This window comes from Momordica charantia (assembly GCF_013281855.1).
Source record: "Momordica charantia cultivar OHB3-1 chromosome 1 unlocalized genomic scaffold, Mcharantia_2.0 BLBB01000001.1, whole genome shotgun sequence".
NCBI classification, from domain to species: Eukaryota; Viridiplantae; Streptophyta; class Magnoliopsida; order Cucurbitales; family Cucurbitaceae; genus Momordica; species Momordica charantia.
In genome coordinates this window covers 6,700,811-6,717,170 of record NW_028275157.1, presented here as the reverse complement: position 1 = coordinate 6,717,170, position 16,360 = coordinate 6,700,811, and the positions used below count along the sequence as shown (strand labels likewise).

The 16,360-nt window shown below is 37.5% G+C and overlaps 1 protein-coding gene across 1 annotated transcript; it reads right to left on the bottom strand.

The window, feature by feature from the left end:
* Positions 1-13,759: 13,759 nt before the first annotated feature.
* On the bottom strand, positions 13,760-14,143 carry LOC148213190 (uncharacterized). The gene has a single exon (XM_088123539.1). The coding sequence runs from the start codon at positions 14,141-14,143 to the stop codon at positions 13,760-13,762; it is 384 nt and encodes a 127-aa protein (XP_087979665.1).
* Positions 14,144-16,360: the final 2,217 nt, after the last annotated feature.

The window sequence follows — 16,360 nt, the reverse complement described above, 5'->3', positions numbered from 1 at the left end:
GAACCCTTCTCCCTCTCCTCCTTTCTTCTTCCATCCACCATTAAAACTCTCCCTTCTCCTACTTATTTCTTTTTCTTTTTCTCAACCAAAGTTCTTCTTGATCAAGTCTCTGTTTCACTTAAAATTTTATTCTCTCTCTACACAGCCTAACACATTTTACTTACCAAATAATTTTCAGATTTTCTATTGCAAAATCGGGAAGTATAAACTGAAACTCTTTCTAGATAACTAATTGATCAAACCAACTCTCGATCTCAGCCATTGAAAACTCAGAAAAGAACCCACCACAACAACACAGTTCTTACTTGAAAAACCGACAAAATTTCATCTCAAGAAGCTTCCATATTTTCATGGTTTTCCTTCTTTAATCTCTAGAAAACTTACCAAAGTTCCAATCTCGAATTTAAGCACTGATTAAAGCTTGAATATTCTCCTTCAATACCTTTCTCTACACCCTATGTTTCGAAAACGCACAACCCATAGGCAAAATCTCATTTTTCTTTTCTTCTCTTCTCTTCTCAATTTCCCTCTTGTTTTCTTTCTTCCTTCCCAAATTCTTTTTCTTTTTTTTTTCTCTCCTTTAGCCAACACACGTCCCCACCCCATACTGTCCCATCACAAAAATCCAACTTTCTTTTTTTTGTTTGGTTCTCTTTTTTTTTTAACAACCAAAAGACCATTATACCCTTATTAACTCCAACAATTTCAATATATATACCTTTTTTCCGCTTTTTAGAAATGAATGATGGCAAGTCCATACAATTTCGAAGGTACTAACCATTTTATAAGTTATTTCTTTGAGGAGACCAACTCGTTTGGTACTACAATTGATCATTTAGTTTATACTTCCCACTAATTTTCTCCTACTTGTGAGAGAGTAAATAATCACTTTATGAAAAATTAATGACCGATTATAATTATATTCATGTAACTAACTCATTTGCATTATACGAGAGTGCAATCATAATTTTATAGTGGAGTTACCTTGAATGAATGGTAAAATTGATTAATTAAACAGAATCATTAATCAATTATTATTGATCATGGGAGCCCAATGATGTAGGTCTATAAGCTCCCAAAAGACCTATGTAGCGAACATTTAGGAGGTAGAAGGACATCACTTGGGTAATTTTATTTTCATTAGTATTTTAAGTTGTACGAGTTATTGTCAATTGTCTTGTTTCTTCCTATCAAATTTTTAATTAGGGGTTCGTTGGATTTTATTCTCTTCTATGTTTATTTTAAAACATTTTTATTTATGTTGGCTCCATTTTTGGCCACTCAGATCGGGTCAAGAGTCAGATAAAACGAACCAAATTACTCGAGGAATCGACCGTTGAATTATTGGAGCTATGATCTACAACAAGAAAGAATATGAGAGAATAAACACCGGTGTGGTGTCAGCCGACCACACTCCGATGCTTAAGTCAGTTGATGAGCTTAAGAGAAGAAGGAAGGAAATAAGCAAGTTTCGAAGCAATTACCTTAGAGAGAATAACATACCTCTCTTCTATTTATAGTTTTTGGTGGTAGTGTGAACCAGTCTTCGAAAAGTAAAGGGAGTTCGTCAAAGTCAACTTCTGCTCTCCAAATGCCTTCTTTGACCACCACCATGGTTATAGTGAAGATATTGGACGTAGGGACCCACCTACCCTTTTGTGCATCAATTGATCCCATTATAGACCCCGCCTTTAATTGTGCGGCTAAGGGCCCAACTTCCTTTCATAATAATTCCTCCAACAATTTCACTTATTGGATTATATTTATAGGACTTTTTTTAAAAATATATATATATATATTTATTGGACTTGGTGGAATGATCCACGTTTTTTCTTAGTTCATTAACCGAGTTGGATTCAAACTCGTGAAATTTCTTCTAAGGATTCATTTTTAATTTGATTTTTATCATCTTAATTTATAATAAAAGAGTGAAATAGTTCGGTAATGTTTTTTCCCCTTTTTGAGAAGAGTAATGTTTCCTACTAAGAGTAATAAAACTGGTCGCCTTATACCGTAAAAAAAAAAAAAAAAAAGTGGTCGCCTTATGGAACAATTTTTTACGAATAATCAATGAATAATCAATAAATATGCATTGTTACATTTTTTGGTTCTAAATGATAATTATTAAATAAGTTTTAATTCAATTTCAATTGACTGGTCAATTGAAAAGTTTTGTCAACATAAGCATAGCTCAATTAAGTACGTTCCTCTCTTAGAGCTGGATGTTCAGGACTCGTTTGGTAGCGTTTCCGTTTCTTATTTCTCATTTCTAAATTTTATTAAGAAACTTAACCATTTTGCAACCCATTATGTTTATTGTTTCTTTGTTTTTTTTAACATTCTCCCATTTATTACAATAATGATAATCCTTTAATCTATGAATGTTGGCCCATAAAGTTCTATTTTTCTTTATTAAAAATGAAGAAACAGAAATAAAAAACGGAAATGTTATCGAACGAGCCCTCAATCCCTCATCCACTACATTTATTGTACTAAAAAAACGATTTAAAAATTCTATATCAACAAACTGAATACCAAAAATAGATAAATTTTGGAGCATTTCCAAATCAAAGAAACTAGCCAGTAGTAAAGAGGACAACTTGATCGATTTCATTAATTACAAAAGCTTGAATATGCATATATATGATACTTCCAAGCTTTTACACACATAATGGTTGTTAATATACCTTATTCTTAAAAGTTATTGTTAAATATGGTTCTAAATATCCATCGACATATCAATATTTTCATCGACATATTCATGTTTCCATAGATTCGACATCGACACGAGGAGTAAATCGACATTTTCATCATAGTACAAGAAAATCGACAAAATATGAAAAATATCAACAAGATGTCACTAATAAACACATAATATTAAGATTAATTATTTTTAACTAATTTAGAAATAGGAAAATGTTTATTTTTTAATTTAAATATTTTTTACTATTTTTTAATTTTTCTAATTTTACAGAATATTCATCGACATCGACATTTTATCGATATTTTCATCGATATTTTCATGGATATTTCCATAAAATTAACACGTCGACATTTCATCGACATCGACATTTAAAACCTTGTTGTTAACCAATCTTGGTATCTCAATTGCAACATCATTTGTATTCACAAAAATCCGAACTCGATCCTCTCTAAGTCTTGAGTCACTGGACAGCTTCCAGCTAATATTATGTTCACTAATTTTACATTTGGGTTGTCTTTCACTATGATAAGCTTTGCAATGGCTGCTTCGATTCCCACGAGTTCTGGCCACGACGATTTTCCTGATCCACCATAAAAAAATATTTTAAAATTAAGTTATAATATTTTAAAGATTCTTGGAACATACAAATAAGTTTTACGTGCTGAAATTAATTTAATAATTTAACAGAGTAAATAGTAATTATATTTGGATTATTAATTGGTACGTCTTGATTATCAACCAATGACTTCTAAATTCTATGGTGTGACCTGTTGGGTAGAAATCAACCTATTAATCTTAGAAAATTATGGAAAACTCTAAAATTAACCTATAAATATATGGTTATGGTTCCTAATAGCCACTTGAGCCTCTTGTTCCCATCAAACAGAGAGACCGTAAACCTCGACTTCTTGCAGACGGCTAGGTTTCAGGTAATTATAGTCTCTTTATAGATTTTGGTTTTCTTCCCTGCTAACATCATTTGTTATTATTGTTCTTTAATTGTCTATTCCTTATGTTACAGTAATCATGATTTCGGATTTAATTAAATTTTCCAAGAGTACAACCCAGCCATCTAAAACAATATCGAACTAAATACGTCTTGCACCCAACTCAAAATATCACTTTTATAAAGTGAATATTTCTCTTATGTAACATCCAAATTAGTCATTAATAATGTGAATTAATCAAAACTACAAAAGTTAAGAACTATAAATATATATATATATATATATATTTATAAATATTTTAGGGGAAAAAAATAAAACTCAACATATTCAAAGGAATGAACCTTACGAGAGAAGTGATTGAGGGGTTTTCTTTTTTTTTTTTCATACCTGGATTAGTTTTTTTTTCCCCTTCCGAAACGGATAATATACTGAATTGTTAATATATTGTATATAATAAATAATGCCTACCAACTTTAAAAATTAAACAAATAATTAAAGTTCTCGGAAGAATCGAGGCTCCTCCTAGAGAATCAAATGTGGAAGATGATATTTAAATGCTACAATCTTAATATTTTTCTTTTTGACTATTATGTTACTTTTCACATTTACTTATGTCATTTTTTTTTTAATAACTCTTATTTATAATAAGACAAATATGTTAAAAAGACAATTTGATACATAAAACGAATCAATACAACATTGACCATTCATATTCCACACAATAAAACAAAGTATGAAAATCACTTAAACATTTCACGGGCGAAATCGGGCTATTCACGGATGAGAAATATTTCAGTCAGTGCAAATGAAGTCACTGAAATATTTCTTGGGCGAGAATACGGCCATTCCGCCCGAAAAAGTTTCCATCCACTAGTGCGCTATTCTCTGCACTATTTCACGGGCGAGACTATCATCATCACGCCCGAGAACTGCATTCATGGCTTCTCGAAATCGTATAAGTAAGGCAAGATCTTATCAACATTTTGCCCAAATATATGATGATCAGTTTCCAGTACAAAAAAAAGAAAATACATGGATATAAGTAAATCATACATCGAACTAAGACTCAGTTGTTCGTAATGGTTGGCGGCAAGTTTTCCTATTATGACCTTGCATTCCACACCTGCTGCATTAATGTATCTGTTGAGGCTTGCCTGCTGATGGTATTCGTACTATATGCCGTCTACCAACTTTTGCAATGAACTTCGGAGGCTCGATGGTGTACTCAACAAAGTCGTCGGGTAAAGGCCAGTCCTCCTCATCACCCAATAGGTAGATTGGCTCGGCGTACGCGTTAAGAAGCGTTTCTAATTTATACTTGGGCGAACACAGCATCTATATACTAACATTACGATGCATGGCGGCAGCGACAGCGTGGGAGCACGAGATCTGGAAGTAGTCAGCGACTGCTTACACGTACAACTCTTACTGTTTAGGTTGACACGCACTTTGTTGTTACCGTCGTGTACCTCGTACTCGTAATTATCAATCGGTCTAATCGTATGTCGTCGGGCCTACTCCACTGTACTTTTAACAATCCCCTCAGCATAATCAGTAAGAATGGATGCTCTGGTCGATGCGTACGTCCGCCGCTCGTAAAACCATCGTTGCAGAAGTGCCTTACAATGTTCTAATAGTGTAGTGACAGGAAAATATCGTGCGTGAACTAGAACTGCATTCATGAACTCTGCAACGTTAGTTGTCATCTGATTGTACCTCAATCCAGGTTGATATGCGCGTGACCATTTATCGAACCCGAGTTCCTCCAAGTACTTTCTTAGTTCTGGGAATCCCGCAAGCTGATTCCAATAATACCTGAAGGTAGACTTCTTGAATGCCTTAGATGCTAGGAGGTATAGCCATTCCACGCCTTCAGTCTGAATCTTGAACTTATCATTCAAGATCATTTGCACATGATGCATGCAACTGACGTGTTCAGCAGTGGGGAAGACAGAAGTTACAAAGTTATTAATTGTTCGGTGCCAGTCAGACACGAACACCAATCATTCAACATCTCCAATACAACTCTTCACTCACTCCAAGAACCAAGTCCATGGCTCGTCCGTTTCCCTATCTACGATTCCAAATGCAAGTGGATATATCTGATTATTACCATCAACAGAGGAGACTATCAATATCACACCTTTATATTTTCCCTTCAGATGTGCATCGTCGATGACAAATACGGCGCGAATGCAACTTCTAAACCCCCGGATAAAGCAACTTAGGGCCATGAATGCATATTGGAAATATTTATCGTCCTCTAACTTCAATGAAAATATCGTGCCCGAGTTCACCGATTTCAACGTCTCACCGTATTTACGCAAAATAGTGTACGACTTCTTCGGCGATCCATTAGTAGTTCCAAAGCCCTCTCTCTCGCACGCCACACCTTTTCATATCGGATGTTGACACCGTAATTTTTTCGTATGTGATTAACAATATCCTTTGGTCTATAACGACGACTTACATCCTCAAAGGTCGACTTTATAATCTGACCCACCACACGACTTCGAGCTTGTCGGTGGTCATGTTTCATTACCTCACGAGTGCAACTGTGAACCTCATAGAATGTAGAGATAAGAAAAGTATCTGAACCTTTAATTTTCCTTGAACGTAGGCTCCATTTGCACCCATCCTCGGTGCATTCGACAGTGTACAAACTTTTTGTGGACTTCTTCACGCGATATTCAAAATTCATCTTCATTGCGTACACCGAGAGTTTAAACTGGCAATCTTCTTTCGATAGAAAAGTACTCCCTACCTCAATGTCCTCCGTTGACAAACAAACTTCATCACATGTTCTAACAGTTTCCCTTGAGCAAGAAGCTTGACCAGTTGCGCACGGTGCATTCGTATTAACCACGTGCAATTCGGTCCAAGGGTCCGATGATGGACCGGCTACATCCACTGGGTCTACTTCCTCCTTGTTGTCAAAATCAACATCATCCTCGAATTCAGTATCATGGTTGTCATCATCCTCGGCCTCGTACTCGTACTCCACGTCGTTCTCATCGTTATCGTCCCATTGACCGCAATAGTTTATTTCATTGTCACCCAAGTTACATGGGATTACATTGTCCGTCAGCAGCGTCATTGATGGGACAAAACATGGTGGGCCTGGGAGTGTGGAATCAAAAGGAAGCAATGGCGCATAATACGGAACGGTCTGCCCTAACTAGTGGGGAAATGATTGGAATGTTTCTGCTTCTGGAATGTTACGATTCATTGAACTGCTTCCACTGCCATGTATTTCCTTCGATACGATAGATACATACAATGGGACTTCAGAGGGATGTGGAAGGTCTCTTAAAAAAAATTTAAGGCTATGGTCATCAAAGATGTAATACTTCGAAACCTGGTACTGTAGATTGAACTTATATACACAGTTTATCAAGATTTTGAACCGGTCCGGATCTATTCGGGTAAGGCTGAACATAGCACTAAGGAGCTACTCATAAGTTATACAGTCATCCACATCCAAACCTCCCATAATTCCACCTCCATAGAAATTGTGACTCATTCCAAGTACCACCGTAGCTAACAAATAGGCGAGGCATCCTGCATGTGGAAAGAGAAGCATTCAAAATTCAAAATTCGAAATTTTGACATTCTCGAGCGGAAGTTATTGTTGTTCGAGCAAGAATTCACGCCCGTATACAATATGATTCTAGACCGAAACTCATATTATATTGTCATTTTCGGTCGTTAATAACCCTAACTTCGCCCGAGAATCATGGAAAAATACAGACAGTACATGCCCCAAACATGTCGTTTTCTAAGGAAGAATAAGAACCACAAAGATGCACTCAAACGTTACCAAGTAAAGAAAAAATAAAAGGGTAGACGTATAAATGTGCGACTTCAGAGACCAAAAACACGAAAAAGGACCATTCTTTGTAAATGACATTTCACCTACCTCGTTCGGTCATTTCACCTACCTCGTTCGTGTAGACCACTCAAACGTTTCCAATGGCAACCTCCACGACCGGCGTCTTCCGCAGTGGTGTTAGGCGTGTAGCAGCGGCAACTCCCGACCATTAGCAGCTACAACACTCCTTTAGCAATGTGGCAGCAAACAACCTCGAGCCCAGATCTGCATCGGCATGAATTTGCAGCTCCTCCGGCTTCGTTCTGCAACAACCCACGACCCCTAGACAACCCGACAATCCACGGCCAGCACGTGAATGGCCACTTTCTGTGACCTACGCCCCGATTTGTGATACCCACCTCGTTCAACGTTGACCCATCCCTTCGGTATCTACTCGACACTTACCCAACTTCAAGCGAAGGTCAAATTGTGTTACCAACCCCCTCCCGACATCAGACCAGCAAGTCCAAAGCCTTTCAAACTTGGATTTTGAAGCCTCAACCTCCCTAGCGTCGACCCACTCCTAAATCAATGGGTTTTAATATGAGTTAGTTGGTAACGACTCACCTAAACTTTGTTTTGATTCAAATTAAGCGTTTTTAGATGAACTTTAACCCAAGTTTGGTTGTTTTTGGATTTAGGAACCGTTCCACGAGCTTAGTAGCGCGTTAGGACCTTGGTCGTAAGTAGTTTCTTACTTGAGGGATTGATTGTTGTGTGCTGATATGATATGGTTGTTTACTCGTGTGCCTATGTGTGATATTTGCATGATTGCTTGTCGTTGTTATCATTTAATAAACGTCATTGTTGATAAAACTGTTAATATATGTTACGAAAATTATGTGGTTGTGTGAATAAATTGTAACCAAGTAATCTTGGATGGCTATATTTGGATCGTTGTTATGTTCTAATTGGTTTTCATGATGAAAATTGTATACTCGTACTATAACCTGTTGTTTCGAAAGCATATTTAATATTTGTGAGAAATCGGGTGTGTTTGATGTATGCTAGGTATCTATTGATTAAATTTTGGTTTAGTTGTTGGTTATGCCTCTTCTATAACCCATGCCTGCTCGAGCAGTTAGATCACGCTGGACTATTTTTAAATTGATTTGTATTTATGTATGATCACTTTGGTGTATCACATGTTAGACTGTTATGAGATTATTGATGCATGAGACATGGCGTAGTAGCAAGTAGGACTCTTGTGAGAGCTTCGAGATATAATGAAGTGAGTGGATGAGTAACAGGGCCAGAGGGCTGGCACGCCACTAGTTGGGTATCGAGGCTCCAGGTACAAAGGTCGGGGATCGATACCCCAACTTTGGTAGAGATGAGTGTTGAGGCTCCGGGTACAAAGGTCGGGGGTCAGCACGGTGATTCTATTGATGAGTAGTGTTGGGTCTTGATGTGGTGGCGGTCAAGGACCAACATGCCTAGTAGACGTCAAAGCCTTTAGGATAAATGTCAAGAATCGATGCACAGTTCGAGGACTTGGCCATGCATGGTCAAGGGTCGAACGCTAAGCGCTGTACAGAAGTGTTGATGCCTTGACTATGCGTGGTCAGGGGTCGGTACAACTCGAAGGAGTAAATCTTGGAGGTGGAGGAAAGAGAACTAGTGAGTTTAGAGAATCTCGATGCCTTGGCTATGCGAGGCGAGGGGTAGGTACGACTCAAAGGAGAAAGTCATGGAGAAACAGAAGAGAGTACTAGTGAGTTGAGATGCGATGATGAATATGCATGTAGGTTGCATGTTTAGAGGTATGTTTATTTTCTTATTATGTAAAGTATGATGAACTGATAAACATGTCGTTGAAACTCTTTGTGATAAGCATGTTGTTTGTGTGTGACCTTCAAGTATGGACTGCTTACTGAGTACTGTGGTTGTACTCATCCCTCTTTTTCCCCCTCTAGTTTTGCAGGTATCGAGCTAACTCTTGGGATGGTGATGGTAAGGAGGAGACTTGACTAGAGACACCATTTAACGTTGCGTTGTTAAGTTTCAATTTGGATATGATAGTTATGGTTGTTTATTTGTAACTGAGTCTGTTATCAGATTATTAAATTGGGTTGTTAAGTTCTTTTTTTAAAGGATGTTTTAGGGCTGGCAGTGCACTATTCTCTTGAGAACATTAATTTTGTTTAGCTACTTGAACTTTGATGATGTGATCTATTGAAGATATTTATTAGGATAATACATTTGTTCAAGCTGAACTTGAGTTAGCCTTTGCTTCACTGCTAATCGAGGAAGTTAGTTTTGTGTAGTGGATAGTTTATGATTAGTGAAGATTTCGGTGAAAATTTTCTATAAGGTTAGATTGTTACTAAATTATTAACTGAGAAGAATTTGAGTTTGTTAGAACTTTAGCATTGTTGGTTTTGTTTAGTGCAAGCTTTTGTAAGTGTTATTAATCAGAGTAGCGCAGCGGAAGCGTTGTGAGAATTTGTCCAAGTTGGTATTTCTAGTGGTTTAATTCTCTAGTACGAGTGATACTTTTTAAGTGGCTTTTAGTAACGGTCCCTGTTTGAATGTTGAAAATTCTGGGGCGTTATACATTGACTCCAGCTTGTTCATCAGATCAGTGACCTCATTTATGTAGGAGTTCACTAAGGTACCCTCCTCCATGCGAATGTTAAAGTATCTCGTAATGAGATACAAACCTTGCTTTTGGCATGAGGTTTTTCATCCCTGAGGCTCACCATGTTCATCGATAAACACAGCCTGATGATTCCTATTGCTTATTCATCCATCTCTATCCACTCTTTATCTAATACCCAGTGGCCGGTCGTTCTTTTAGGGTTTTATGAATCTTCTTGTATGTAAAAAGATTTGTCAATTGCATCTTCAAAAACTCAAAATTCTCCCCATCAAATCTCAATAGTCCATCGAAGTAGTGATGTTACTTGTGATTGGATCTCATGATACTGCAATCTTCGCTCTGATACCACTTATTGGGAAATTAGGCGCTCCAAATAATTTATCGTTCCATAGTTATCCAGCAAAATAAGCCAATCATACAATATACAAATATGAGATTAAGGTAAAAGCAGAAAACGACAAAATAATTTATACTGGTTCACCCCAACAGTTTACGGGTTACGTCCAGTCTTCCGCTCAGATGTGGATTCCACTGTAATATGAGATTGGATACAAGCAGTCTCAAATATATCTCCCCACACTAGAGGTCCCAACAATAATCACCTAACTTCTAAGTATTTTAACCCTAATACTTACGTACATGAATGAAAACCTCACAGAATAATCAAGATACAATTACCCAAAACGTCGATCTTGATTTGCCCCTTTATGTGCTACCAATACCTGAGTCGTCACCTCTTATATGCAACAAAAATCTTCCAATTCCGCTGCTGAAGAATACCTACAACTGCCCCTTTGATTTGGATTTAAACCCACGGCTCAACCTAAAACGCAAAACAAAAATCCCTCTGTAACAACAATTCAAATATAGCCATCCAAGATTACTTGGTTACAATTTATTCACACAACCACATAATTTTCCTAAGATATATCAACAGTTTTATCAATAATGACGTTTACTAAATGATAACAACAACAAGCAATCATGCAAATATCACACATAAGCACACGAGCAAACAACTATATCATCTCAACGCTACGACACGAACATTGTCATACACGCGCACCCGCGCCTTTTTTTTATGATTTTGCGTTGCAACACTGCGGCGCTAGGTGCCTGCGGCAAAAATCCTGCAACGCCCCATTTCAACTCTTTTTTCATTCCTTCAGTGTCCCAACACGATCCCTACTCATCCCGACTGTCCCGAGCTCATTCTTTCGTCGATTTAGCTCCACCAATTCTAACAAATTCATGTAATTTCGATGCATAATTATGTTGGCCAATATACATATTTGAAATCATGTTATCTAAAGAAAAAGAAAATGTTAAAGACCAAACGTATTACTTTTTTAAGTAAAATAAACTAAAAAATTAAAAGAAGAAATAGATATTTGGAAAGTTGAAAGTTGAAACAAAAATAAATTTGATATAATGAGAATTAAAATTATAATTTAGATCAAATAAAAAAACAAAATTATAATATAAAGTGATTCCAATTCTAAGATCTATAAGATCTATGCATGTTCCGAACTTATTAAATATATACATTTTTTTAGTATTTTTTAGAGTTAACTAAATGGTAGGAAGATTTAATATCTTGAAATTCTGAGTAACTATATATGTAAATTTATATATTTTTTATTGTTTAAATTTCATCTTGGTGCGTTCACTATCACTATTACATTTTTACATTTTTAGTCATAAAGTTTTAAATAACAACTATTTTTGTCCCTTTCAAAAAAAAAAAACTATTTTTGTTTAAACATTTTTTAAATATCTATTTTATTCTCTTTACGTTTTAAAATATAGTTATTTTACACTTTCTTATTATATTTCTCTTAACATCTATTTACCTAATATCAATCTTAGTCAAATAAAACAAAATAAATATAACCACCAAAAATGTTTATTGGTTTTTTGAGTTTAGAGACTAAAATAGACATTTTGAAATTTTAGGAATTTAAACCATTTCTAAAACAACGCATATATAAGATGTTATTTTAAATTTATGTTAATTACCAACGAGTTATGTTCACTTTAGCAAAGCATATATAAGATCTATTAGATAATAATGTTATTTGAATTTTATATAGAGTTTATATTATATTATTTGACTTATATTTATTTCCTACTTGAATTATGATGTATGATTAATTATATTTTATTAGAATAAATAAGTTATTAGGTTCTATTTATTTCCTATTTGAATGAAAATTTAGGACTAATTATATTTTATTAGAATAAATAAGTTAGTAGGTTTGTTTCTTATTGAATTATTATGTTATTTGAAGCACATATTATATATTTTTTTCTCTACTCTAAAATTAACACTACTTATAACTTTAAATCGAAGCACTTGGGGTGTTCATCGGTCGGTTAAAACCAACATCCAACACCAACCATTCGGTTTTTGGAGTCTACTTTTTTTCTTCGCTCGGAATAAATCGAGATTGATCGTTCATGAGTTTGGTTTGTTTTAGATAGATATCGGAAGTTGAACATCTATTGCTGAGAAGACAATACAAAATGGAGAAGGAGAAGAAAAATAAGACACAAGCAAAAATGAGAATAGATAAAGAGTGGGATGATTAGAGGGTTAGAAAGAAGACAAATTAAAGAAAATAATACAAGTGGGAGAAAGGAAAGAAATGAGAGATATCGGAATTAAATAAACACATCATGAGTAAATAATTATAAATAATAAAATAGATCAAAACGAGCTTAATTCAGCAGTAATTGATAAATATTTTCGAAACCATGCAAAAATTACCACGAGAAGTGACACCATACTCAAAACAGACCCACCAATGGTAGGCCTCTTCAAATTGACGGATTGTTATTCATTTTCTTCTGTTTCCCAAAATAAAATAAAATGAGCTGTCTCTCATCTTCTTCCTTTCTTCTCACTTTCTTTTTATTTTGTAATCTAAACTTCATTTTCCAGCCACCAAAATTTCCACATTAAGCTACGATCAATATACACATTATTTTTTTCTTACCTTAATTAAATATATTAGGATTAATAAACGTTGGAATTTATAAAGAGAAAAATTCAAAGAGCAAAAATACATTAGAGTTATCTTCTCCTCTGCTTCTTTATCCACTATTATAGAGTTTAGAATTTAGGGATTTTTTTTATTTTTTTGAGATATATTCAAATTTATTTTTTGTGATTTAGAGTTTTCTGTGCAGCTACAAGCTGCTAGAGTAACTGGGACCTTTTTTTTGTTTCCAGTTTTTAGTACTTTTTTAGCTGTTTATCCATAGCCAATTAATTGTATGAAATTTTATTATTATTCTAAAAAACCATACGAAAAGGGAGTTAAACAGAGAGTTAAGATCCAGAACCAAAATTTGTATTGAAACAAAACAATTGTCCATAATTACTCTGTTTAATTATGCAAACTCCCCATTGTGCAAAGGGCCATGGTGCTGAGATCGGAGTCAGCAGCTCGGGAGGTTGATGGATCAAGTTCGCAAAGCGCTGGCAGTTGTCACACGCTTTCATGAATTCTTTTGTATCTTGATCAATCGTAGGCCAGTAGTAACCCTGACGAATGACCTTGGCCGATAAAGACCTGGCCCTCGAGTGATTGCCACAGACCCCTTCATGTACTTCCGTGAGAACATAATTCCTATCTTTTTTTGGAAATGCAGTTAAGGAGGGGTAAGGAGAACCCGTGCCGGTACATTGTTCCATCTCGGAGCAAGTACCGAGCTGCTGTCCTTGTCATCTTTTTGGCTTCCTTCGAGTCTATTGGGATATTGCCTTCTAGGAAATTCCTGATTGGATCCATCCATGATGGAGACTGGGAGTCAACTTTCATCATATCCGGCTCCAAAATGGAAAGGTTGTCCAAGATTTCCATCGGGACCGATCTCGCCAGGTCGGTCTCGTAGGTAGATGCTAATTTGGCCAAGGCATCGGCATTGGAGTTTTGTGACCTCGAAATCTGGCTGATTTCATAAGCTTGAAAATGGGCGAGGTGCGACCTGGCCTTTCCTAGGTATTTCTCCATCCTAGGGTCTTTGGTCTGATACTTTTCTTTGATCTGATTCACTATCGCTGTAAATCACTGAAAATTTGAAGGTGGCTGGCTCCAAGTCCTCTTGCCATTCATAGTCTGGCCAACAAGGCTTCATACTCGGCCTCCTTGTTTGAGGTACGGAAGTTGAAGCGAAGGGTGTACTCAAAACGCATGCCATCCGGGGCGAGGAGAAGCACACCTGCGCCACATCCTTTTTCATTCGAAGACCCGTCCAAGTACATCGCCCACGACTGGTCGGACGCGGAGGTTTGAGCCGGTGGGGGAGTGAGTTCGACTATGAAGTCTGCGACGACCTGCCCCTTCACAGCCGTTCGGGGTTCGAATTGAATATCATACTCGCTCAGCTTCACGACCCATTTCATCAATCGGCTAGACGTTTATGGCTTATGAAAGACTTGCTTCAAAGGCAAGTTTGTGAGCACAGTCACAGTGTGGGCTTGGAAGTATGACCTCAGTCTTCGTGCCGAGATGACCAAGGAAAGGGACAGTTTCTCCATTTAGGGATACCTGGTCTCAGCCTCTGTCAGGGCCTTACTTGTGTAGTAAAGAGGACTTGGCCTGACTCCGTCTTGTTTCATTAGGACCGAACTGACTGCGTTGTCGGACACGGCCAAATATAAATGTAGTTTGTCTCCCAGCATAGGCTTTGCGAGCAATGGTGCCGAGCAGAGGTAGCTTTTGAGTTCTTCAAAGGCTGTTTCACATTCGGCTGTCCACTCAAAAGGTCTCTTCTTTCTTAGGGTTTCGAAGAATGAGATGGATTTATCCGTGGACCTGGAGACAAACCTGTTGAGGGCAGCGATTCTCCTATTAAGGCACTGTAGCTGCTTAAGGATCATTGGGGCTTGCATCTCGAGCACGGCCCTTATCTTCTCTGAGTTAGCCTCTATGCCACGATTATTCACCATGAACCCCAGGTATTTGCCAGATGAGACTCCAAAGGCGCATTTAGCAGGATTTAACTTCATCTGGTACTTTCAGAGGACTCCGAAAGTTTCGGTCAGGTCGGCCAGTTGCGACCTGGACTGCTTGCTCGTGACAAGCATGTCGTCCACATAGACTTCCTTATTGCGTCCGATCTGGTTGGCAAACATATCTTATTCACCATCCTTTAATAAGTTGCCCCAGCGTTCTTTAGACCGAAGGGCATGACCTTATAGCAGTATAGGCCTTGATCGGTTATGAAATAGGTGTGGACTTGGTCTGGCTCATGCATCTTTATTTGATTGTATCCGGAGTAGGCGTCCATAAAGGTGAGCAGCTCGTGCCTGGCCGTGGCGTCTACGAGCTGGTCAATCCTCAGTAGTGGGAAACAGTCTTTTGGGAAGGCCTTATTAAGATTGGTGAAATCTGCACACATTCTCCACTTTCCGTTGGATTTTTTAACTAGGACAACGTTAGAAAACCACTCGGGATACAAAATCTCTTTTATGTATTCAACTTTTAATAATTTGTTTAGTTCCTCAACAATTACATCACTCATCTTTTTATTTACAGGTCTTCTCTTCTGTTTAACAGGTCGGAATGATGGGTCGACGTTGAGGCGATAGGCCATTATCTTCGGATCAATGCGTGGCATGTCTTCGTGAGACCATGCGAACATGTCTGAGTTCGATCTAATGAAGGAGATGAGCTCTTACCTATCTGCGGCCCCTAGCTCGGTGTCAATGCTCACTTGCTTCTCTGGGCTGAGCAAAGGGACAAGCTTCAGCTCCTCTGTGGGCGCTGCTATCTCTCGCTTACTAACTCGGGTCAGTTCGTCCTCGGAAGTTTGAGTGGCTGGGTTAGAATATTTGGCCGTTCTTCCACAGCACAGACTGCTGACCCTTTGAGTGCAGAGGTATAGCACTCTGGGGATGTCTTCTGTTCTCCCAGATAATGCCGACCCCATTAATAGTTGAATATTTCATCATTTGATGCATGGTTGATGGGATGGCCCGAAGTGAATGAATGATGGGGTCGGTCGAAGATGGCATTGTAAGCTGATCGACCATCAATCACCCAAACTCGACCATTTGTGTGACTTGGGTGTCACCCTGGCTGATGGTAATAGGAAGGTCAATGCAGCTTCAGGAGTAACAGATTCTCCCACAAATCCAACTAAGGGCATCAGACTTCTCTTTAGTTGTGCCTTGGTCCATCCGAACGTTGAGTAAATGGTGAGTGATAGGATGTTGGCCGAAGCAC